This window comes from Mus caroli, chromosome 13 (assembly GCF_900094665.2).
Source record: "Mus caroli chromosome 13, CAROLI_EIJ_v1.1, whole genome shotgun sequence".
NCBI lineage: Eukaryota > Metazoa > Chordata > Mammalia > Rodentia > Muridae > Mus > Mus caroli.
The window spans coordinates 48,093,558-48,116,683 of record NC_034582.1 but is presented as its reverse complement, the minus strand read 5'-3'; the positions used below and the strand labels follow the sequence as shown (position 1 = coordinate 48,116,683).

General features: G+C 48.6%; 1 protein-coding gene across 2 annotated transcripts in view; it reads left to right on the top strand.

Annotated features, from left to right (window-relative positions):
- Positions 1 to 23,126, top strand: part of Auh (AU RNA binding methylglutaconyl-CoA hydratase) — a 95,235-nt gene that overhangs the window by 26,251 nt on the left and 45,858 nt on the right. For both annotated transcript variants that reach the window (XM_021180192.2, XM_021180191.2), the window contains exons 4-6: positions 6,308 to 6,394; positions 16,082 to 16,174; positions 17,981 to 18,037. In XM_021180192.2, the coding sequence (XP_021035851.1) occupies positions 6,308 to 6,394; positions 16,082 to 16,174; positions 17,981 to 18,037 (237 nt within the window). The remainder of the gene's footprint in view (positions 1 to 6,307; positions 6,395 to 16,081; positions 16,175 to 17,980; positions 18,038 to 23,126) is intronic.

Below are 23,126 nucleotides of genomic sequence, written 5' to 3'. Positions count from 1 at the left end.
TTGGTGGATGGACTGCTTGGTTGTCAGGCACAAAGCTTTGCTTTCACACTTGTGGTGCGTTCCTATAAGCCCAGGGCTTGGGAGGTGGAGATAGGAGGTCGCCCTTGGGACCCAGCACATCAGAGGCCAGCCTGGGCTACACGCGACACTGTCTCAAAAACTCAGAAGGAAGCCTGTGCCTTGGGTCTGAAGCTCGTGCAGTGTTGAGAAGGGGCCTGGGGACTCTTCGAAGTTTCTGAGCCTCACAGATGTCGTTTTCTCCCTTAGTCTCAAGAGCCTCCCCTCCCTCCAGGAGGAGCTATTTCAACTGTGTTCTTTCCGAAAACTTCCCGGGTCTCTCAGTAGGGTACAGGGTTGAGGTGTTCCTTTCTGAGTTTCCCCTCTTGCACAAAGGATGGTCAGTCCCAATCTCTCCTTCACTTCAGGGAAAAGGAAAGGCCTTGAGTTCCCTTAGAGAGGGGCCTATCCCTCTATAGAGGGATGGCACCGGACACTTCATGGGGATCCTTATCGGTGATTTCTAGGTGGTTGTTTTTTTTTTTTTTTTTCTCAGCACCACTTGCTGGCTGTTGAGTGGAGTGGATGCGGGCTGTCAGCTCTTTCTTGATTGCTGTGTGATTATCCCCCCACAGCAGTCAGTCGAGTGACCCTGCTGTCACAAAGCTCCTTCCTGCTCACTGTGGAATGTTTTTCTCAGCATGAGTCAAATTGAAAGCAAACTCTGCACCATCCTAGTGAGAAATGGTTTCCATACAAGGATACACGAGCCAGTGAGACTGCGGAAGACGGGAGTCATGGGAAGATGGGAGCCGGCCCTGAACGAGATACATTTAAAACACAGTTTTACACTCAGTCCTGACTAGTGGTTAGATCTGTTGTTTATGTATGATGTGGTCAGCTGTACTAATAGTGCTGGTAATGAAATTCAGTCAGGAACAACTCATCTTATTTAAAGCTACAGGGAACTTAATAACACTTTAGTACATGTTTACTGGCAAAAAAAAAAAAAAAAAATGTGAGCGGTTATGAGTGAAGGTTTCCAAGCACAAAGCCTGATCATGTGGGGACGATTTTAAGCTGCTATGGTGTGACGGTGCTCTGTGGGGGAACCCAGGCTGGTGGCAGCTCTGCAGGGGGACTTTTCCAGGATCTTTCTCTCCAGTCTGTGAGTGAGCCTGAGGGCAGGCTCTTAGCCGAGGGGCCCTGCATTACCCTTGCACTTCCTGCAGGGACAGCGGGCACCACTTCACAGCAGGCCTCTGTCATCTCATTGCTTTCCGCCCTTTTTCCCTCTGCTTCTTGGTACAGGAAATAGATGGATCAGTGACTGAGAGAGCGTGGTTAAAAGTTGACGCGATGGAGCTTTGTCACCTTTATCCTGACGTAGTTCCCTGATGTATTTTGGGCCTTTTCTTACTATGTGAATCAGCAAGTTCAAGTTATGTGGACTTCTGGAAGTGTGTGTGTGTGTGTGTGTGTGTGTGAGAGAGAGAGAGAGAGAACTGATATGCATGTGCCATAGTGTATATGTGGAGGTCAAAGAACAACTCCCAGAAGTCAGTTCTCTGCTTCCACGTGGGACCTAGGGTGGAACTTGGCTTGTCACTCTTGCCCAGCAAGTGCGTTTCATTGTGTCATAGAGCGTGAGAGCCCGTGTCCCTTTTACCCTTTACTTTAGCCGTTCTTTGCCCTTACCTATTTTTTAAGGTGCCACCTTGAAAGCAATGTAAAGTTAGATTGTGTGTGCACACTCGGAAACTGAAGGTGAAGTTTGCCGTTGGTGATGCTGCTGGCGACGTTGCTGGCATGGCCACACAAGCTTCAGGACTTAGTTATGAAGGCAGTAGCAAGGCCTGAAGAGACGCCCGTTTGGGAAGACTGCTGTGGGTGAATGCGGTCAAGAGAACCCTGCAGGCAGGACTCAGTGAATGAGGAGAACTTCAGGGTGTCTTTAAGAATGGAGACAGTTAAGGGCATCATCACAAACTGCAGGCTAGCCTGGTCTACACAGAGTGAGTTCCTGGCCAGCCAGTGCTACACTCCAAGATGCTTTCTCAAAAAAAAAAAAAAAAAAAAAAAAAAGAAACCCTGACCATGAGCAGCTGCTGTTTTGATGAGGTTGCAGCCATAGGTGCTCAGCAAGGTGGAAGGTGGGAGGAGTCCTCCTTGCTGAAGGTTCAGGTGGGTTTGAGCAGTCATAATTTAATGTCAAGTGGGGCCACAGGAGGGAACAGGGGCGCAGGGTGGGATTAGCTAGTGTAGATGAGAGTCTGTAGGTGAGCAGTCTCAGGCTCTGAGTATTCAGGGAAGATGCTCTAAGTGTTAGGCTTTGCTGCACCGGTCAGTTGTTGCCATTGCACATAAGCCTCGTCCAGTGGGTGGGTCCAAGGCCACAGCACGTCAACAAAGCACTCACGCAGGGCTCCCTCCACTCTCTGTGTTGCGACTCGACGCCCTTGCTTGCTTGCTTGCAATGACCTGCTGCAGGGTAGACCGTATCTTTTTTTTATACATCAGGAAATTAAAACCACCCAAGTAGTTTGCTTTGCATGCCAGCCACCCCACTATAGTAGCCTGGCAAAGAACCCAGTGTCTTGAGGTAGAACGGTGGCCGTTGCCTTAGCCAGCCTCTGTCACTGTAACATTATTATTGATTATCCCGAGATAATCAGTTTGTGAAGAGAAAGAATTGTTCTGGCCCAGAGCTTTGGAAGTTTTCAACACATGACTGGTTGGCCCAGTTGGGTTGGGTGGGTGGCAGGCAGCAGGAACACGTGGGCAGAGCTTAAAGTTACTTCTCAGGAAGGAGAGGAGGTTCCTTCAAGGATTTCCTTTCAATGACTTGAAGACCTCCTGAGAGATTCCTGTGGCACCGTCCTGGGGATGAAGCCTTGTAGTGTGTATCCCTGGAAAGCCCCACAAAGGAAGTGAATGTTAACCCTCTCACCCCTCAGGCACTGCTCTTAGGTGGTATTCTTAGTAATGAACTTGAGTTCATAACCCATCCTGTAGTAATGGTGTGTTTCAGAACATCATCTCATGCTTGATAAATGTGTATAGTTTTATCAATCTGAGATAAATTAGTTAATGCTACAAACAAGAATGCAGTTTAAGATGAAAAGCAGGCACAGGGGTTATGTGGGGTTGGAGCTTCGTCTGCCACTGTACCGTGAGGATGGGTGTGTGCTCCAGTCAGAGCTGCCCGAACCATTGCCGTGCTCACGTTGGGCAGCATGTGCTCAGGGTTGGTCCTGAAACATCTTTGGATGCCTGACAAATCTTCATAATAAATTTTTCCATAAAGAATTACAACATAACGAGGAAGGAAGATGTTACCCAGGTATAAAGCTGGTAAGTTAGTTCATACAGTTGTTAAAGGAAGGGTGGGTGACCCAGCTCAGACGTGAGGTGTTCCTTGGCTCTTTTTGCTGGTTTATGATTCTTCAGTTGCTGGAGTTTTGCTTGTTGCAAGTCTTTGTTTTGCAGCTTCCACAATCTTCCCAGAAATGAAGATTGTAAGGGGCCAGCTCTGGTTTGTGCTTGGCCAGAGGGAATGCTGTGTTTGCTTTGATCTTTGGTCCAGACCACTAGAACTTTCTCTGGATGTTCAGTAAAGCATTTTGCTTTTTGGTGTCTCAAGTTACTTAGCCTTTGCATTGATAGCTTGGGCTGACTGATGCAGAAGTCCAGCTTCCCGCCTGTCTTGGCATTCGGTATGGCTTTCCCACTAATGTTAATCATTTCTGGTCTTTTAAAAATGTCTAATTTTATTTTATGAGTGTTTTGTTTTTACCTGCACGTATATATGTGTACTGCAAGCATGCCTGGTGCCCACAGAGGCTGGGAGATAGCATTGGATTTCATGGACCTAGAGTTACGAGCCAGTGGTTGTGAGCCAGCGTTTAAGTATTGGGACCCAAGTCCGGGTCCTCAGGAGAGTAATAAGTGCTCTTAACCATTGAGTCGTCTCTCCAGCCTGACTTTTGGTTTAAATTTGGGAGATTTGTGTCTCATCTCTTTGCTAGAACATTTAGAGGCTCCAGTATACCTATTAATTGATCTCTTCTCCAAATTGCATCTAGGTAAGTTCTCTGTCTTACCTGAGCATGATTGGTGATAGCCCAAAGGGGACAATCTTCCGTGTCATTCCTTAGCCAGTGTCCACCTTACTTTTTGAGACAGGGTCTCTCCCTGGCTGGAACTGACAGTAGTAGACTCAACTGGCCTGTGAGCCCCAGGGATCTGCCTGTCTGCCTGCTGCAGTGGGTTCATAACCACACACACACACCACTTACAAAAACAAAAATGTGGGTCCTGCGCTCAAACTCGCGTTTTCAAGCTTGCAGCAAGCACTGTACTGACTGAGCTGTCTCCCTGGCCTTTGCTTTCTTCACACTGTGTTTGGGTGTAGGTAACGGTGTGACCGAAGCTGTGCATTAGGAGCGGCCACTAGTGGGATTGTTGTATCGGGTGATGTTTCTCATGAGGCCCTTCCGTACATTTCCACATGGGTATGTTAGTGTACATTTTCACTGATAAAATTCAAGGGCTCCCTCTTCTCTACAACCCTTTTGCTCATTTGTTGTGAGGCAGGGTCTTGCCATGCTACCCAGCCTAGCCTTGAACTCCCGATCCCCCTGCTTTAGAGTGCATTTAGTCTACAGTCTGGCATTCATTGTCTTTTCCGAGGTGATGTTGGTGATCTCATGTTGTTGGCTACTTGTATATTGTCCTTTACCCTCCCCTCCCCCAACAGCAACAGCAGCAGCCTGAGGTGACTCAGTGGGTGACTTGCATGCTGCACAAGCATAAAGACTTACGCTTGGATGAGTGTGGAGATGGCGTTGCAATTGTGGAGGCAGGAGGATGCCCAGAGCTCAGTCTATCCACTGAGACTGCCACCTAGTCTATCCCATCATTGAGTTCCAGGTTAGGGGAGAGATACTATCACACAACAGAAGCCAGGATACACCAGGGAAGGCACCCATGGTCAGTTTCTGACCTCTGTGCGTGCACGTGCAGGTGCATCTCTCACATGGTACACACTCATCGTTCCTCTGCTTCTGTCCCCATGCACACATCAGAAAGACAACAAGAACTCTCCGTCCCCATCCTGTGCCAGCCAGCTGTTCTCTTGCTGTTGGGTTGGGCCTCTTGTGTGCTCTAGGCTGTGGGGCAGATGTGGCCAACTGGCACATGCTTTCTTCCATTCTACAGGTTGTCTCTTTGCTCTGCTGACAGCTGTCTTTGCTGCCCAGAGTCCTTCAGTTGGATGTCATCCTATGTGCTTCCTTTTGCTTTGTAACTGGTTGCCATGCTGAGTATCATTCCGTAACTATGTTTTTCCTTCAGCAGGTTCATTTGCATTTATACTCCTGATTGTTTTATTTAAGTCCCTTTCGGAAGAGCACGTCCTAGCTCTGTTGCCATCTTTTGGTGCTGTTTAACTGTTTCCGGTTTCTCAGTGTCCTTTGGCTATACTGCATACCGTTATCTGTGCTTTCGACGGACGGACGGTCTGCCTGAGATCTCAGTGGCATGTGCCCGAGAGCCACTGGATTAAGAGGCCTGTGCTGGGCCAATTCTAATTCTCCTCCCTAGGGAAGGGGTGTGTGTGTGTGTGCGTGCTTAGCATCCCCTGGGCACTGTACATAGTCATATTCTACAGTGAATAAGGAGAGAGGAACAGCCACCTACATGCCTCTGTGCTTAGTTTGTTGTTTCAATGGGACAGCTTTTGGTGAAACCCTGTCTTGAACTCAGAGTGAAATGACCCTTTAAGGAACTGAAATATGTTTTTCTCTGCTCTAAACTTAGTGTTGTGTGATAAAGTCATAATTACGACCTCATCCCTTGGCTTTAAGCCAGCGCTTCTCAGGTTGGATTTGCAGTCACCGTGGTGACTTTGTTGTAGTTGGCCATTTTCACCGCTTTGGCCGTTACACCCACGAGCCCAGAGCAGAGGCGGGAAGATCTCCATGGCTCCCGCAGGATACAGGCGATGGCACCAGTCTGAGTCCGTCTGTGACAGTGTTGTTGTGTTTGTAACTTTTTAGTGAATAGATGAGTCCGTGAAAGGCTTCTTGACTTGAGTTCTTATAGAGCAAAAGTGGTCAGTGGGTATGACATGGAGGGGTGCTGGGGAGCGAAAGCTGCAGGATGCTGCTGTGGAACACGTGATCTTTCCCACGGTCACCAATTTAGCGTATAAATTCCATGGGCCCTCATACGGCATTAGTAAACACATAATTTTTTGCTCTCCAGTTGCCCTTTTGTTACAATCTCATCTGAATACAATGTCTTGCAGGTGCTGACCTTAAGGAACGAGCCAAGATGCATTCCAGTGAAGTTGGTCCCTTTGTCTCCAAGATCCGAGCTGTGATCAATGACATTGGTAAGCACAGCTATGCGGAGGATAGGCTTTCCGTCACGGTTGTCTCTCCCCACGCGGTGGTCAAATTCATAGCTAGATCATCATGAACTGTGGTTGCTTGAGCACTTAAAGTATTTCACTTGGAAAGACACGTGAAATAGGTCAGGTGAGATGGCTCGGTTGGTGAAGTGGCATGCAAGGATGTGGACTTGAGTTTGATCCCCAGAACACGTGTGAGAAGCTGGCTGCAGTGGTGGTGCGCACACAGCTGTGATCGCAGCCCCAGGGAGCTGGGGAGCGGCCAGCCCAGACTAATTGTCAGCTCCAGGCTCAGTCACAGACTCACTCAGAGAGTAAGGGGGAGAGCAATTGAGGAAGATACCTTGCCATTAATCTCTGGCCTCCACACATGTGTGCACACATGAACACCTGCACACATGTATATATATATCCACACACACTTACACACTCTTCCTCTTTTCTCTCCTCTCTTTTTAAATTCTTGACAAGTAGATTATTAATCAAGAGTTAGGCAAGGTGGTGCAGACTTGTATGTCGACACACAGAGGCTGGATGAGGCAGGAGGATTGCAGGTGGGGCAGCCCAGGTTATAGAGTGAAGTTGAGGCCAGACCACCAAACCTCTCTTTCAGAAAATCAAAACCTAATAACCCAAGGAGGACGGGCAGTGTGCCAGCATGGCGTCAGTCAGCATTGTAAGAAAACGAGCACTGTCAGTTACTGCTCCTACCACTGCTGTCTCCATAGGCAGTAAGATGATCCACACTGACAAGTCTGACAGTGTTAGCAAGTCATGTGTCTCTTGCTTTGCTATGAATCCAAAAGGACAAACGGTGATAAGTAATTTTTAACTTTAGGGATCCAAACAGCATGGCTTTGGGGTTTGATTTAACAGACTCACGCCTAAACCAGAAAGTACGCATTATTCTTACAGAGCCTTTGTAAAAATGTGCTGAGCCAGAATCTAAAGTTGGTTACATTTTCACAAAATTGATACATAGAGACGTTGTTCTTGGTTCACAGTACAGGTAAGCTAGAAACAGTACAGGTAAGCTAGAAACAGGATACACAGAGCCTCAAGAATCACGGACTTCCAGACTGAAAAGGAACTGGGAGGGGTCGTGAATCACAGGAGAAGCTGGGAGAGTTACCCGAGACTGTATGTCCAACTTCATGAGACTTGTCAACCACTTAAGGGACATTCTCAACCTTAAGTTCATGTCGGCAAGAGAAAAACCCACTAATAATAGATAGATAGGTAGATAGATAGATAAGTAGATAGCCAGGCATTCTCAGTAGCTAAGAAGCCTGGGACGTTTTTAGGAAAGCAGCTATATAAGAACTGGAAGTGAGTGACATACAAGAAGAGTGACAGTCTAAGCCAAGCCACACCTCACAAGTGTGGAATTTAAGGGTGATTTCCATTGGGAAAACTAATTTAAAGGCAATTAAAATAAAGTCCTATGTTTGCGTAGTGTAGTGAAGAAAGCCTCTGAGAGGTGTCAGCACGTCCTCACGGAAAGGCCGAGCAAACGGGAGTGGGAGGAGGCGCCTCCAGCCACAGCCAGTGCCTGTCTCTTCATGGTGAACCTTTGAAGCTGTCTCCTGAGCCCAGAAGCAAGTCGGGAGAGGCCTGTGGCAGCCTCCCTCCGCATCTTTCTGGAGTCTGCCCCCTGGAGAAGGAGGGGAGAAAAACAAAGACGGAAAAAGAAAAAGCAAAACACCAAGAGATCAGCTTGGTTAAATAGTAGAACACTGTGGTAAGATGGCAGGGCTTGAGACTTGTGCTCCAAATGGCAACCATAGGCTGAAGCCATCACAAAAGGATACTTTTGGCCCTGGAAGTAATAGTGTAACTAGGAGCACAGGAACCATGCAGAGGTGAAACAGCCTTGTAAGATAGGGGAGTGTGTATTCCCTTTAGGGTTCAGTTTCAAGAGGTGCGTCTCATGAATGCTGTAGTTAGATGTACTCAAGCTTTAGGTCTCAGCTTTGATCTGTATGAGGGACACACACAGCCAGAGCCAGAGTCACCAACAGAAAGAGGGCAAGAAGCCTTGCTGCAGCCACAGTGCAGGCTTTATTTAACGAGACACAACTAAAGCATTGGGCTGCTTGCCTAGGCCCTACCTGTGGCCATGTCTGTCTGGCCCACAGGACATGTTGGGGAATGGGAAAGAAAAGATGAATAAGTTCTGTCAACATTAAATGAAGACCACCCGAGGATGTGTGTCTGTGAACACACAGAGGCTTGACAGCCGCAGCCTGGAAGCCCTCGAGAGGACACTCCAGGAAGTGGATGCAAAGCCCACCTCCTAACTAAGAAGCTGTTCACAGTCGATACCGGATGGGAAAGAAGAAATCAGTTTCCTATAGCAGGGTGTCACTGGGCACACCGGCCACATGTCAGGGCAGGCCCCATGCCCAGGAACAGTTGCCAACGCAAAATGAACTTAATGGTTGTTCAGTCGGTCAGTTGGTCTATCTGTCTGTCATTTTTATGTGAACTTTTTGTTTTGTTTTGCATCTTTTGACTTACTGGGTCTTTTTGGGGGGGTGCTGAAGGAGGGAGGGAATGGGTTAGAGAGAGAGAGAGAGAGAATGAAATTGGGTGGGTAGAGAGGTGGGCAGGATCTAGGAATTGATAGACAGGAAAACATAATCAAAATGTATTGTGTGAAAAAAAGAATTTAAATAAAAAAAAAAGTCCCTCACATTCTTGGGTAGTGGTGTTTACTCTTTCTGATGCAGCAACCCTTTAACACAATTCCTCATGTCGTGGTGACTTCAGCCATAAAATTATTTTTGTTGCTACTTTGTAACTGTAATTTTGCTATTGTTATGAATGATAACATAAGTATCTGTGTTTTGTGACCTTTGGTGACCCCTGTGTAAGGGTTGCTCGACCCCCACAGGTTGAGAATTACTGCTTTACTGACTGGGCTTAGGCTCCTTAGTAGTCACAGACTTGCAAATTGTCTCAGTCTCAGTGGGAGGTTGTATACCTCAGATCCCACCCAGACACTGAAGCCTGAGGAGCATTATAAAATGATAGCCCTCCCTGACAAGATGGCTCTGTAGGCAGAGGTGTGGAGTTCAGTATCCCACATCCACATGGCGGAACAAGAGAATCGACTCTGGCAGGTTGTCCCCTGACCTCCACATAGACACCCTCCTCACGTGCATGCGCGTGCGTGGACACACTAAGTAAGTCAGTGTAAGTCAACCCATTGTGTGGCTTTGCATTTTGTGGATAAACTATCAGAGAGGTTACTTGGAAAGACTCCTCTCACAGATGCCTCTGTAGAACATAGCACTGTCCTACATCTTGGTCTCTGTTATGAGGGTCAGAATCTCTGGTATGACATCAGAAGGAAGGAGGAAGGTGACTGAGTTTAAGTGCTGTTATTTATACACTTAACCGTTATGGTCATCCTATCACCATACGGTATTAAGAACATGGCTACTGTCTCTTTCACTGGTGCAGCCTGCAGGAGCTCCGTCTCCTGCACTGATGCAGCCTGCAGGAGCTCTGTCTCCTGCACTGGTGCAGCCTGCAGGAGCTCCGTCTCCTGCACTGGTGCAGCCTGCAGGAGCTCCGTCTCCTGCACTGGTGCAGCCTGCAGGAGCTCCGTCTCCTGCACTGGTGCAACCTGCAGGAGCTCTGTCTGGTGCTGCACTGGTGCAGCAGAGTAGCTGCCATTCTTGTTGCCATTCAGATCTACCCCACCATGTAGGTGTTTGACTTTTGTCCCACTTTATTCAAAACCTCAGCCGGTTAGTGCCACAGCGATATTGCCATGCAGGCAGAAGCCGAGTGCTCCTGTGTTTCCGTGCGAACTTGTTGCCACCTGATAAGTTGGCTTTTGCCTTAACCACATTGTGCTGAGAGCTACTCAGTGAAGAATAGTTTTGTTTTCTTTGGTTTGGTTTTGGTTTTTTTTTGAGGCAGGGTTTCTCTGTGTAGCCCTGGCTGTCCTGGAACTCACTCTGTAGACCAGGCTGGCCTCGAACTCAGAAATCTGCCTGCCTCTTCCTCCCAAGTGTTGGGATTAAAGGCATCTGCCACCACGCCCAGCCCAAGAATAGTTTTGAGTTTGCAGACTGTATGCTCACTGTGTCTTCTGTCTGTGTCTGAGAGCCAAGGAAGAGTCGTGGGAAGGAAGGGCGACTTTTTAGGAGTTATATAGCTAGCTTCTTTCTGAAGCTCTTCTCTCACTGTTGTCTGTCCTGAGAGTCTGCTGTGCACAGCGTGACTCTTGGTCAGGAGCACTCTGCTTGCTTGTTTGCTTGCTTGCTTGCTTCCTTTCTTTAGAGACAGGGTTTCTCTGTGTAGCCCTAGGCTCTCCTGGAACTCATTCTGTAGTCCAGGCTGGCCTCGAACTCAGAAATCCACCTGCCTCTGCCTCCCAAGTGCTGGGATTAAAGGTGCGTGCCACTACCACCTGGCCACTCTGCTTTTAAAGCCTGAGCCGTGAGTTTAAACTGCCAACTTCTGCCATTCCAGAATACCATTCTAGAATCCATCAACACCAAAAAAAAAAAAAAAAAACATTGGTCTTTCTGTACTTCTAATTGCATAAGGAACACCGGATGCTGTGTTTATTGTAGGCGCTGGCAGTTTCTCGGCTGCTGCCATCTTTTCCTGTGTGGTCGTTGCTGTTATGCTGCCTTTGACACTTGTGTACACATGGGGCTCTTCGCTTTGCCCCTGCTGCCTCGTTAAGGTTTTCCTTGGGGCTTGGCTGCAGTGCTCTGTGTGTATGTGTGTGTGTGTGTGTGTGTGTGTGTGTTAGTGTAAATACCCTTCTGAGTCCAGAAGAGGGTGCTGGGTCTCCTAGAGCTGGCTTTCCAGGCAATTGTGAGCTGCCCAGTGTGAGGTTCCGTGCAAGAGCTGTATGTGCTTGTAACTGCAGAGACGTCTCTCAAGCCGTCTGCGTTAACTCTCTGAAAATAATTCCAAAGTACTTTTCTGGCTTGTCCCACACTGTGGCCAGGACTCCCGTGCCTGCCTGGTCCTTACATTCTACCCTGCAGTGGCATCAGCCCTCTCTGACTGTCCTCTGGCTTATTTTGTCAGCAGGTGGTTTCCCCTCCCATCTTCCGAGGCTAAACATCAATGCAATCTCTTATTTTATGTCCCAGTACAGCCTGGAAACTAGGAATGGGTCCTGTGTACAGGTGTGTGAGATGGGTCCTGTGTACAGGTGTGTGGGATGGGTCCTGTGTACAGGTGTGTGGGATGGGTCCTGTGTGCGGGTGTGTAGAGGTAGAACTGGCCCTCAGGAGGTGGCTGTTAACAGAATTCCCCTCCATGAGGAACACCAGAGCCTTCCAAGCTGCCTCCCTTTATTTGAATTTTAACCTGGTGTTAGCATTTAGTTGTCATAGGGGTTTGACTAAGGTGGCTGAGACTTCCAGTCTTGGATCTGGCATCTCTCCCTTGAGGGTGGTGGTGTTTCTCTGTGGCATGCCTGCTGGCATCCAGCAGCACCCTGTGTGGCAGTCCTGGGCCAGCCTTCAGCAGAGCCTACCCAGCCTGCCAGCTTTGCTCAGGGACCACTGTGTTCTGTTCTTGTGGTTTCTTCAGAAGCTAGAGAGAAGGGGGAAAGCATCTTAAGTCAAAAGTACAATTTTAACTGGACCTAGAGATAACTAGGGGTTTATTGTGATTTTGTTAATAAAGATTTCATTTCTATTCTTGATTTTGGTATTCAGACTTTTCATCATAACGTATATGGACCTTCCTGTTAAATTAATGACTTTGCTGTTTTGTAGAGTGGTACTAGATTTTTTTTAAATTGTTTAAAATTACAGTTTATTTTTCATTGTGTGAGGGTCACGGTGTTAATTCTCTGCTTCCACCACGTGGGTCCCAAGAGTGAAGCTTAGATACTCAGTGCTGGCTGCAAGCGCCTTTACCCCCCGAGTCATCTGGCTGACACAGGATGCTGGTCTCGAAGCAGAACCTAGTGTGAAAGTCACATAACTGGCACCAGCCTCCTTCTCACAATCAGATTGTTGGCCTTTCTCGAGGCTTACAATTAGCCTCTGCCTGAGGAGCAGAGAGTAGCCACAACACGTCCAGTACAGTGCTGACTCCAGCCTCGCCAGGCCTGGGTGTGCCAAGGGCTCTGAGGTCCATCACCCACCATGCCTTTTCTTCTCAAAATAGCTTCACTCTTTAATTATTGCTTTAATTATATTTTTAGGAGCATTTCAAAAGGATTATTATCTTCCTTGTCATACCTGGCTCACTTCCTGGAATGAAACTCAAAATAGTATCTGATCCCACTGTTGCGTAACACACTGAGTCACGGTTTCTCGCTGTAGCCGTGGCCCTGGCATTTCATTTCCTGCCTCAAGACCTTTGTAGGCATTCGCAGCTGCCCTCTGGGTGTTCTCTCAGGCCTCCGTACCGATAGTCTGCCTTTCCAAGGGCGTATGGCTTTAGAATTTATAGTATTGTAAAATATTGACTAGATTAAGCTGTTCTAATTAAATCATTTTTTCAGTAGGAAATACTTTATAGCCAGCCTCTGCCATGCTGGTTTCTGTTACTGTTTGGAAGTCCCAGGCACAGTGTGGGCACAGTGTGGGCACAGTTACTCTTCCCTTGCCCTGTTTGGTTGCCATACTGTGCTCTATGTTTCTCAAAAGTTACAATGTTAAACTTGTTGTATTCTCTTTGGAAACATTAATTCCTCAAAACTTAAACGTCAGATTTAAAAAATGCTTTTTGATGATTCCACAATGTTTGATCATCATCGGAAAAGGTTACTACTGTTTGTACCAGATTCTGTGTCTGAGGTCAGTGTCTCTGCTCCTGCCCCCGAGCCAGACTCCTGGTCAGTCATTGTACCTTGCTAATCCAGTCAGCCTGTTTCTTACCCAGTTCTTTCATTGGGGGTTGGGGGCTATACTCACTAACTGACATCACATCGCACTTGTCTGGTTTTGTGTGTGACAGTCTGGCTGTGCAGATGTCTGCCTTAGCCTCAGAGCAGTGCCAGCACCATATCACCCATAACTCCTGCTACAGGGAGCTCGGACACCTCTGGCCTCTGCAGGCAACTACACTCTTGTGACCATACACCCCCTACCCCCTATACACACACACTAAACATTTTTAAAAGTATTCACTAGTGAACAGTTTATATATATTAATAGGACAGATTTCATTGTCAGTTTGTCATAAAAAAAACAGATGATCCCTTCCTAGAAATTTTATGAAAGAGAGTTGCCTTAGTCAGAGTTTCTATTCCTGCACAAACATCATGACCAAGAAGCAAGTTGGGGAGGAAAGGGTTTATTCGGCTTACACTTCCATACTGCTGTTCATCACCAAAGGAAGTCAGGACTGGAACTCAAACAGGTCAGGGAGCAGGAGCTGATGCAGAGGCCATGGAGGGATGTTCTTTACTGGCTTGCCTCCCCTGGCTTGCTNAGCCTACTCTCTTATAGAACCCAAGACTACCAGCCCAGGGATGGTCCCACCCACAAGGGGCCTTTCCCCCTTGATCACTAAATGAGAAAATGCCTTACAGTTGGATCTCATGGAGGCATCTCCTCAACTGAAGCTCCTTTCTCTGTGATAACTCAGCTGTGTCAAGTTGACACAAAAATAGCCAGTACAAGAGTGTTTTCTGCAGGCCAGGGAGTAGAAGTGAGGCTGGCTATTTCATACATAACAGCACAGGCTCATTTCTTGGCCTCTTGTAAAGTCTACGCAGCTCCTGAAGGTTACCGAGAGGCCACAGTTGCTCTGCTATTTGTCTGGAAGGCTTGGGAGGAAGGGCTGTCACACAGGCCACTGAGCGAGGGGAGCTTGGGTCTCAAAGGACCCAAGGGATTAAAACGCCATCCACCACACTGAGGAATAGCAGACAGTCACTTCTTCAACAAGGAAAGGTTAATAGTGCAAGGAAGGGTATTTGGCGAATTTCACCTGCAAACCAGAAAAAGGAAGGGCAAGGGTGGGTTACAGCGGGCGTTCCTGAGGTTACCTAGAGCACCTGCTAGGTATGAGGGTGCTGTGACTTGAACTCAGGTCCCCAGGAGGAGCAGCGTGTGCTCTTACCTGTGAGCCATCTCTCCAGCCAGCATATAATATGTTCCAACTCCTCCCCATTCCCCTCTTTCCCTCTCAGCTTCATGTGTGCTCCCCACTTAAGCGCACAGCTAGGACCACCTACTGCAACAGGCTTTCAGAGCCCATATCCCTGAAGGACTGCTCCTCCCCCACCCGTGCGCATGTGTGCAGTGTCCCTGTCACGTCCAGCCAGTGTTTGGCCGCAGACATCTGTGACCTCTGGCTTACAGTTTTTCTGCCACCTTTTCCACTGTGACTCCTGAGCTTTGGGGCTGTGACATAGATGTCTTATTATGAGTCTCATTCTCGACACATGACCAGCTGCGGGTCTCTCTGTTAATCTTCACCTACTGCAGAATGGAGTTCCACCGAGGAAGGCTGAGAGGTGTACTGGTCTTTGGATATAGCGACCAGAGTGTAGGGGGCACTTTATTATTAAGGCCGTTTAGCAGGGCAGCAGCAGGGGCTTCTCCCCTATGGCCCAGTGAGCAGGACCTGGCATGCATTCTCTTGTGGGGTCGGCTTCATCCAGTCAGAGAGTGGCTGTTTACTACAGCAGCATCCATGCCCCAGTCGTTGTGCCAGCCAGGTTGTTATTGGAGCTCCCAGGCTTCAATCCTGGGTAAGATTGTGGATGTATGTGTTAGATTAGAATACCCATACAAGTCAGGATACTGGGGAAAGGGCTGTGGTGTGGGCTTTAAGGGAAGGGGTTAGAAATCAGGCGGTAGGAAGAAGAAAGGGAAGTGGGCAGGGGATTGGGGGAGGGAGAGGCCAAGGGCAATACAGTTTGAATACCTTTGAAAATGCCATATGGATACCTGCTACTGTCGAAACTTCCAGAAACACTCTCTTGTAGGCTCTGTGACTACCACCCCTTCCCACGTCTACTTCTGGTCAGGATCCCAGAGCTAGAGAAGAGGTAGTCAAAGTGTTTGCACACCAGCTTTCCTTGGTACTGGGGGCCTGGTCTCTGCCCTTTATGGCTGGTGGCATTGTGTGTTTCTTTGAGCAGATGTCTTGTCTTGAGTTGCATTCTAAGCACCAGAGGGCGAGGAGTTCCAAACTGCTGCATAGGTTATCCAGTCTTAGATTTGCATGAGCTAAGCATCTTGTAAAAGACTTTAGGTCCTCAGGATATGAGGCTATAGAATTCAATAAAATAATCCTGAAAGTAGTTCAGGAATATGAGAGGTTCAGAGGTGTTCCCCCATTCAAAGGTAGACTGTCTTCAATTTACACAGAAGGCTTTTGAGGGATGCTGGGAAGGCTTGTGTCCTATGGAAGATGAAAGAGGCAGAAAGTCTTCATGGGACACCCTGTTTAAAAATGTGTGCCGAATAAGCCAGGCGTGGTAGCACACTCCTTTAATCCCAGCACTCGGGAGGCAGAGGCAGTTGGATTTCTGAGTTCAAGGCCAGCCTGGTCTACAGAGTGAATTCCAGGACAGCCAGGGCTACACAGAGAAACCCTGTCTCGAAAAACAAGCAAGCAAACAAACAAGCAAACAAAAAACCCAAATAAAAATGCATGCGGAAATGAGCTGGGCAGAGAGGAATTGCTTTGAGTAAAGGAGATAAACTTGTTCTGTTTCAGCAAACCTCCCCGTGCCCACCATCGCAGCCATAGACGGCCTTGCGCTCGGAGGGGGTCTGGAGCTGGCGCTGGCGTGCGACATTCGAGTAGCAGGTGAGAATTTAATCCTGTTAACACACTTTGAAGAAGGAGCTTGGGTTAAGGAATTATAAAGGGATGCTATTTGCATTTAGAGATTCACATGTTTATTGGAATACATGGGAAGACATTCAGTTTCCTCTTGTGTTTAATCTAGACAAAAAAAAAAAAACAAAAAAGACATGAGAAGGAGATTTTGGGATGAGGAGTGGGGTGTGGGGGGACGAAGGGCGGCGAGGGAGGAGCAGTCATGATCGGAATACAGAACGGGCTCCATGAGAGTCAGGAAAAAAGGGATCTGCTGTTTTGTACAGTGAATATGCTAATGAAGAAGCCTGAGGTCTGGGGCGGCAGGTTCTGGGTTGGCCTCTAGAACACACACAGATGGCAGCAGCGGCGGTGAGGGGTGTGCACTCCTCAAGTCCAGACATTTTTGATCTGCTTCCTCTTGAGTAGAACACTGGAAAATTTCCCATGCAGCCCGGTGTTTGTCGTTCCAGGTGGGAAAACTGTCTTTAGAGCTGAGCATTTGAAGCTCCTTTGTTATCCCTTGTTCAGCCTCAGTAGCAGGACACATCCGATCTGGGACCCCAGGGCTGCTCATTCTAGACTCGTTCTCTATCTACCATTTAAAGTAGAGCACATGCCTGTGGTTGTGTGCATCTTACCCATGGGGTCAGTCAGTAAACACATCTAGTCCAGCACGTAGGGACTTTGTTTCCATAGTGACGACTTCACTCTCTGGAAGTTCTGTCCTTTGGAGTGCCGGCAAGCACCGTGTTCACGGGGTTTGTGAAGAGCTGGGTGCTGACCAGAGGCCAGTGGCCCTTTAGGTGGTTCACTCGCCATCCTGCCTGGAAGCCCTCTGAGTGTCTGAGGGAGCAGGATTGGAGAGGAGCGAGTGAAGGAGCTGGGCACCACAGCACACATGTCTGCCCTGCTCCTAGCAAGGGCCTGCACCCTGCCCTGGGTTTTATTATGAGCACTGTCTCCCAGAGTCTCAGCACACAGGACCCCGCCCTCTGGCTCAGCACTGGAGAAGCAGGAGGGTGGACAGCAGGGAGTCATCACAGAGTCCTGCTTCACTCTGTGGCTGCATGGCAGGAGTTGAAGGCCTGTAGCTTGCCTGTTTGTTGGTGGCTTCATGTGGCCACGTCTTGGGGTGCTTTCCCTCCTCCCCGTGTTATTGTGGGTTCCCGGGTTGCTGTGATGATCTTCACTTGTTTTTCCTGGTACTGGGGGATGAGTTTGCAGCTGAGAAACTGAGCCTTGTGCAGCCCATTCAGAAAGGCCACAGACGGGAGGCAAGGCTATAGGGAAGCAGCCCAAGGGACACTTAAGCTGCGGGGCCTTTTGTCAGAAAGTAACTGGACACTTGGCCTTATCTGACTGCAGATAGAGTCATTTGGTCTGGGGACCATTGGGCAGCTAAGGAATCCGTACTTGTCAGGTGAAGTTTCTCCCTTGATTCTGAATCATGAATGGGATTCGGGCCCTCTTGCTCTGGCAACACCAGATCCAAAGGTGGAACCACCATTTTGATACTTTGACCACTGGGACCTAACTCACTGCCAGGCAGTTTTGTGCAAAAAGTGTCCTGTGTTCTCCTGGGGGTGGAGCAGGGGCGTGGGGGGGGGGTAGAGGGCCATTTTGAATCATTATGTTTTAATAACAAAACTTTTTTTTAAGTAATTGCTGAAAAGTTGTGGTATCAATTTAATCTGTAACAAAGTTTTCAGAGAATCTTACCTTGCTTCCTCAAGTTATCATATTACAAAGTGATGACATGCCTGTCACTTAATTCTCTTTATTTCTTTTTAGCTTCCTCTGCAAAAATGGGCCTGGTTGAAACAAAGTTGGCAATTATTCCTGGCGGAGGTATGAATTGCTCACTCTTCGTCTCTCGGTAGCTTAGATTTGGTCCCCATGTGGGTGCAGGCCAGAGCCCCGCCCATGGGGAAGGTAGCCTTTGGGTTAAAGAGGCAGGTGCTGTGCCGCCCACCCGGCAGCCAGCAGAGCCCCTGCTCAGCATCTGTTGGCCTGCAAGCGTCATCGTCAGGTGGTCTACGTTGGTGTCACCGCTTGCACGGTCTCCTTTCAGAATCACAGCCAGTTTGAAACTGTGCCCTGTGCATTTGAGCATATGTTCCCTCATGCCAGAGTGTCAGGTAACATAGCCAGACCCTGAGTCTAGGAGGAGATGGTGCTTCTGCTGCTGCCCAGGTTTGGCCACCGTGACAAGACACCAGAGGCACGTCTGTGGGAGGGAAGGTTGGCTTGGGTTCAGTTCACTTCTCTTGTTCCGCTGTCTGGGTCTGTGTTTGAGCCAAGCATGCTATCCTTCTGGGAGGTTTGTGGAGCAAACTCATCTCATGGTGAGAGAAAGGGGGCGGAAGAGAGGGAGAAACAGAGAAGAGACCGGGTCCCTTTCAGTACCCCACCCACCAATTCTGTCTCTAGGTGGCCCCTCCTCCTCCCACTTCCTTGTAGTGCCTTGCTGGGGTGTTTGGGGGGGGGGGCGTATTCTGGGTTTAAATTACCCTAGTGGCTTAGGCTCTTGGTCATCTCTCCTCTCTGTACAGTAGGACAGCAGCTGTCTGTATGTGTGTGTTCACATATGGGGTGGGGTGTGGGCCGGGCTGGGCCTTTCCCTTTTTAAAAGTCATTTAAGAATTCACTTTGTCAACATCGATAATAAAACACTTTATCTGCCCCTCCGAATCTGAATGTTCTGCTGTTGTGATTCATGGAATTTGTAGACATTCCCACTCTGCAATGTCAAAGGATACCTTCGAGAAAGGTATCATTTAAGGATGGGTGCAGTGTATTATATAATACTTGATAAGTTATTTCTCTGCTGGTGATCTGAGCCAATTCAAGCCAAATTAGATTATATTAAAGGTAGGTTTATTGGAGGGCTGTGCTCCGGCAAGTTCACTGGCCCCAAGTATTGAGGAGAGGGGAGGGGGAAGAAAGGGTGCTGGAGCAGAGAAAGCAGAGAGAAGAGGGAGGGAGGGAGGGAGGGAGGGAGCACAAAATGTCTGGATTATGTAGGGAGGAGCCCCTCAGGGAAGGGCAGCCCAGCCCCCCAGCTATAGAAAGTTTAGGGTTGGGGCCAGGGTATGCCAGGTAGGGACTGAGGGATGCTAGGAGGAGCTGGAAGCCATATCTACTTTGATAGGTAAAGAAAGTATGTGCCTCAGTCCCTTGTCCCCAAGTCTGAAACCAAACATCCCCAGCCTTTTGTAGATTTTTTTTTCTCAATTTTTTTATTAGATATTTTCTTTATTTACATTTCAAATGTTATCCCCTTTCCTGGTTTTCCCCTGTGAAAACCCTCTCCCCGTATCCCATCCCTGCTCCTCCTGCTTACCAACCCACCCACAACCCCTTCCTGACCCTGGCATTCCCCTATACTGGGGCATAGAGCCTTCACAGGACCCAGGGCCTCTCCTCCCATTGATGACGGACGAGGCCATCCTCTGCTACATATGCAGCTAGAGCCACAAGTTCCACCATGTGTACTTTTTGGTTGGTGGTTTAGTCCCTGGGAGCTCTGGGGTGGGGAGGGATATTGGTTAGTTCATATTGTTGTTCCTCCTATGGGGCTGCTAGCCTCTTCATCTCTTTGAGTCCTTTCTCTAGTTCCTTTATTGGGGACCCTGTGCTCAGTCCAATGGATGGCTGTGAGCATCCACTTCTGTATTTGCCAGGCACTGGCAGAGCCCCTTTTGTTGATTATAAATGAATGAGGGGCAGTGGAAATGTTTGATTCCTTCCTGCTGACACGGGGGCACCTCTGTTACGGGGTATGCACAGAAGCCTCCGTTTTACTGCTGTTCAGGCTCTGGGACCATCTGTGGGTAGGAGTGTGCTGAAGCAGTCTGTGAGACTGGGACAGAGCAACCTGTCAGTAACTGTGGAAGCTCTCCTGGATGCAGATTCTGAGAGAACACCTGGACGTTAGGGGCACAAGATAAAGTTTAGGGAGGAAAACTTTCTCTTGGTCTTTTGGGTGTATATTTGAAATTCTTAGGCCCGTGGTCTTGGTAGTTGGAGTAGGGGTAGGGTGGAGTGTCCCAGGACCAGGGAAAGGGAAAAACAGACCCCACTGTCAGGAGTAGGCAGGTGGGGAGAGAAACAGACTGTTAACTGACAATACTTATCGATTCCATTTGACCCGTGAGAGGCAGATTGGAGTGGATTCCCTGAAGCTTACAAGAATCTTTTTTTAAGTTTACAAAAAAGATAAATCCTTCAAACAGTACCCTTCCTTGGTAATTTTCACAAATAAGGACAGCTTATGAGCCCAGGAGTGGAGCATTCAGCCTGGTCCTCTGCTCTTTAACCCTCCCTGAAGAGTGCATCTGTAAGGCCCGGGGATAGGAAGATGACAGCGCAGTGTACCAGAGGGGAGAGTGCTCACCCTGAAAGCTAATTGCTGCGCCCAGTGCCTTCCTTTGGCCGAGCTCATCTGTACAGGGAGCAAGGAGGATACCAGGAGAAGGAGTCCTGAGAGAGAGGGTCTACCTGTAGATAACTCATGGGATAAAACCGAATTACGGAAGTGTGATTTGTTATGTCTTGGACTTGACTTTTCACAGTGTTGGGGACAAACCCAGGGCCTCAAGCATGCTTGCTCGAGCTCTGCGGCCTAGCTGTACCCCAGTCCTGAGCTTCTTTTAAGGATCCCCTCTTTACTTAGGATGTAACTAATCCTAGAAGGCCAGTGTTTGACTGCTGGGTCCCGCTCCCTCCCCCTCTCCAGTGTGTCTTCCTGGAACCTGTAAATGCGACCTTATTTGGGAAAGGGGTCCTCACAGGTGGGAATAACGGGTCTTAAGAGGAAGAGAATCAGAGTGAGCTCTAAACCCAATGACTCAGACGGAAGGAAGTCAGGCGAAGACGGGGAGTTAATGGACCCATAAGCTGAGTGTTGTAGGCCCCAGAATCCGAGGGCCAGGGCAGGGGATGGACATCCCTACCCCTCCCCCTCCACACATACACACTGGGCAGCAGTGTCTTACTACAGAGTCAGACATTTCCCCACTCTCTTTCCCTTCCCCTTCTCCCTCCTCCCCACCCCACTCTCTTCCCTTTCCTTGTCATGGGTCTTGTTGTGTGTCTTGACTTATGTCTTGCCTGTCATTCTCTGTATCCCTCACAGGCCGTCCTCAGCCCTACCTCCCCCCCACAGCTGGCCTTCCTCAGCTTCCCAAGGGCCGCCTCCAGGTGGGAGCCGCCATACCCAGTGAGCTTGGCGCACATTGGTAGTTCTGTCTCAGAACCATGAGAGAACCCCTTTCTGTTGTTTAGCACTGTCTGTGGTGATTTATCACAGCCACCTTAGGAGACCGGCAGCGGGCTCCCAGTAAGGTGTAAGGGATGCATCTGCCGGATTAGTAGCTGTAGTCGGCCCTGGTGGTGGGCAGTGCTGATGTGGGTATTGGCTGTGTCTTGTACATGAAGCGCTCTGTGAGCTCAGTAGGGGCTGGAGTGTTTGTGTGAGAGCAGCTGCGTGGATAACTGTGGACAGACTGACTGTTCTGAGCCAGGGAGGCAGTGCAAGCCGAAGGCTGGGAAATCACGGTTTTCTCTCATGCACTAAGTTCTTTGGGGGCCTGTCACAGTGAACCACTGAAGATTTGATTGAATTTAGGCTATGTTTTCTTACGAATAGAATTCGTTTCCTGACTTTTACTACATACATTCATAATAAAACTTGGAGTGCACTGGTGTTTTCCCCCTGGGCCTGTGAGCGATGGGGGTCTGTTGTGTTACTTTGTAATGGAGTCTAAGCACTGGATTTTAGTGGCTGCCTTCAGTTTGTGACTCGCCTCTCAGTGTGCTCGTAGGGTGCGGTTTCACTTTGAAAGGGGTTTGTTTCTGCCTGACTCACCAAGATCCTGCACATGGCAAGGGCACATTACTATTTTGATTCTTAAAATAAGGCGCTTTCTGGTTTAAGTTGCAGAATGATTTATTTTAAGGGAGAATTTTGTGTTAATTAAAAGGGTGAGTCTAAAAGCTTGTAGGAGATTGCCCTGAGCCTTTCTACCTGCTGCTGCCTCTCCTCTCTCCTTCCCTTTCATGGCCAGCATCATCTGAGAAGACTGACTCTAGAACATTCTGTGGCCTGAGAGATGGTTCAGCCGGTAAAGGCCCTTGCAGTGCAAGACTGGCTCCTGAATTTGATCCTTGGATGTTGGAAAGGCGGTGAGCTGCTTGTCTCTGTTCCCCTGAGAGATCAGGCTCTCTCTCCTTCCTTCCAGCCTGCAGGTGACAGGATACCTGCACGGCTGACTACCGACACTTTCCTACAGCATGAACAGCACTACCAGATGTTCTTGTGCTGCCAGCTTCCTAACAAATGCCCTTTCTGGTCCAGGATCTGGTTCAGAATTCTCACTTGTGCAGTTGCGTTTGGAGGAGTGGAGTCTTTCCTGTGTCTTGATGACCTTGGCAGTGCCCGACAGTCACCTTATAGGATCTCTATATGCATCATGTTTACCCTTGAGGAAGTTGAGATTGGGCAGCTTTGGTTAGAACATCTGCACGGAGATGCCGGGCTCTTCTTAAGGCATCTGGATGTCTGATTATTGACGACGGTACATTTTTTTTTTTTTTTGTCCTTTAACAGGGTCTTAGCCAGGGTTTGTATTGCTGTGGTAAAAACTGTGTCCAAAAGCAACCTGGGAGGAAGGGGTTCCACCTTGCAGTTTTTAAGTCTGTTGTAGGGAAGTCAGGAGGCAGGAACTGGAGCACAGACCTCAGAAAGATACTGCTTACCTGGCTTGCTCTCATGGCTTGCTTCCCTGTAGCTCTCAGGACCACCTGCCCCATTCACCCTGGGCTGGGTCCTCTCACGGCAGTGAAGAAAATGAGTCAGTCAAGAAACTGCCGACAGGCTAATCTGCTGTGGGCATTTTCTCCATTGGGGTTCTCTCTTCCCAGGTGACTTTATCTT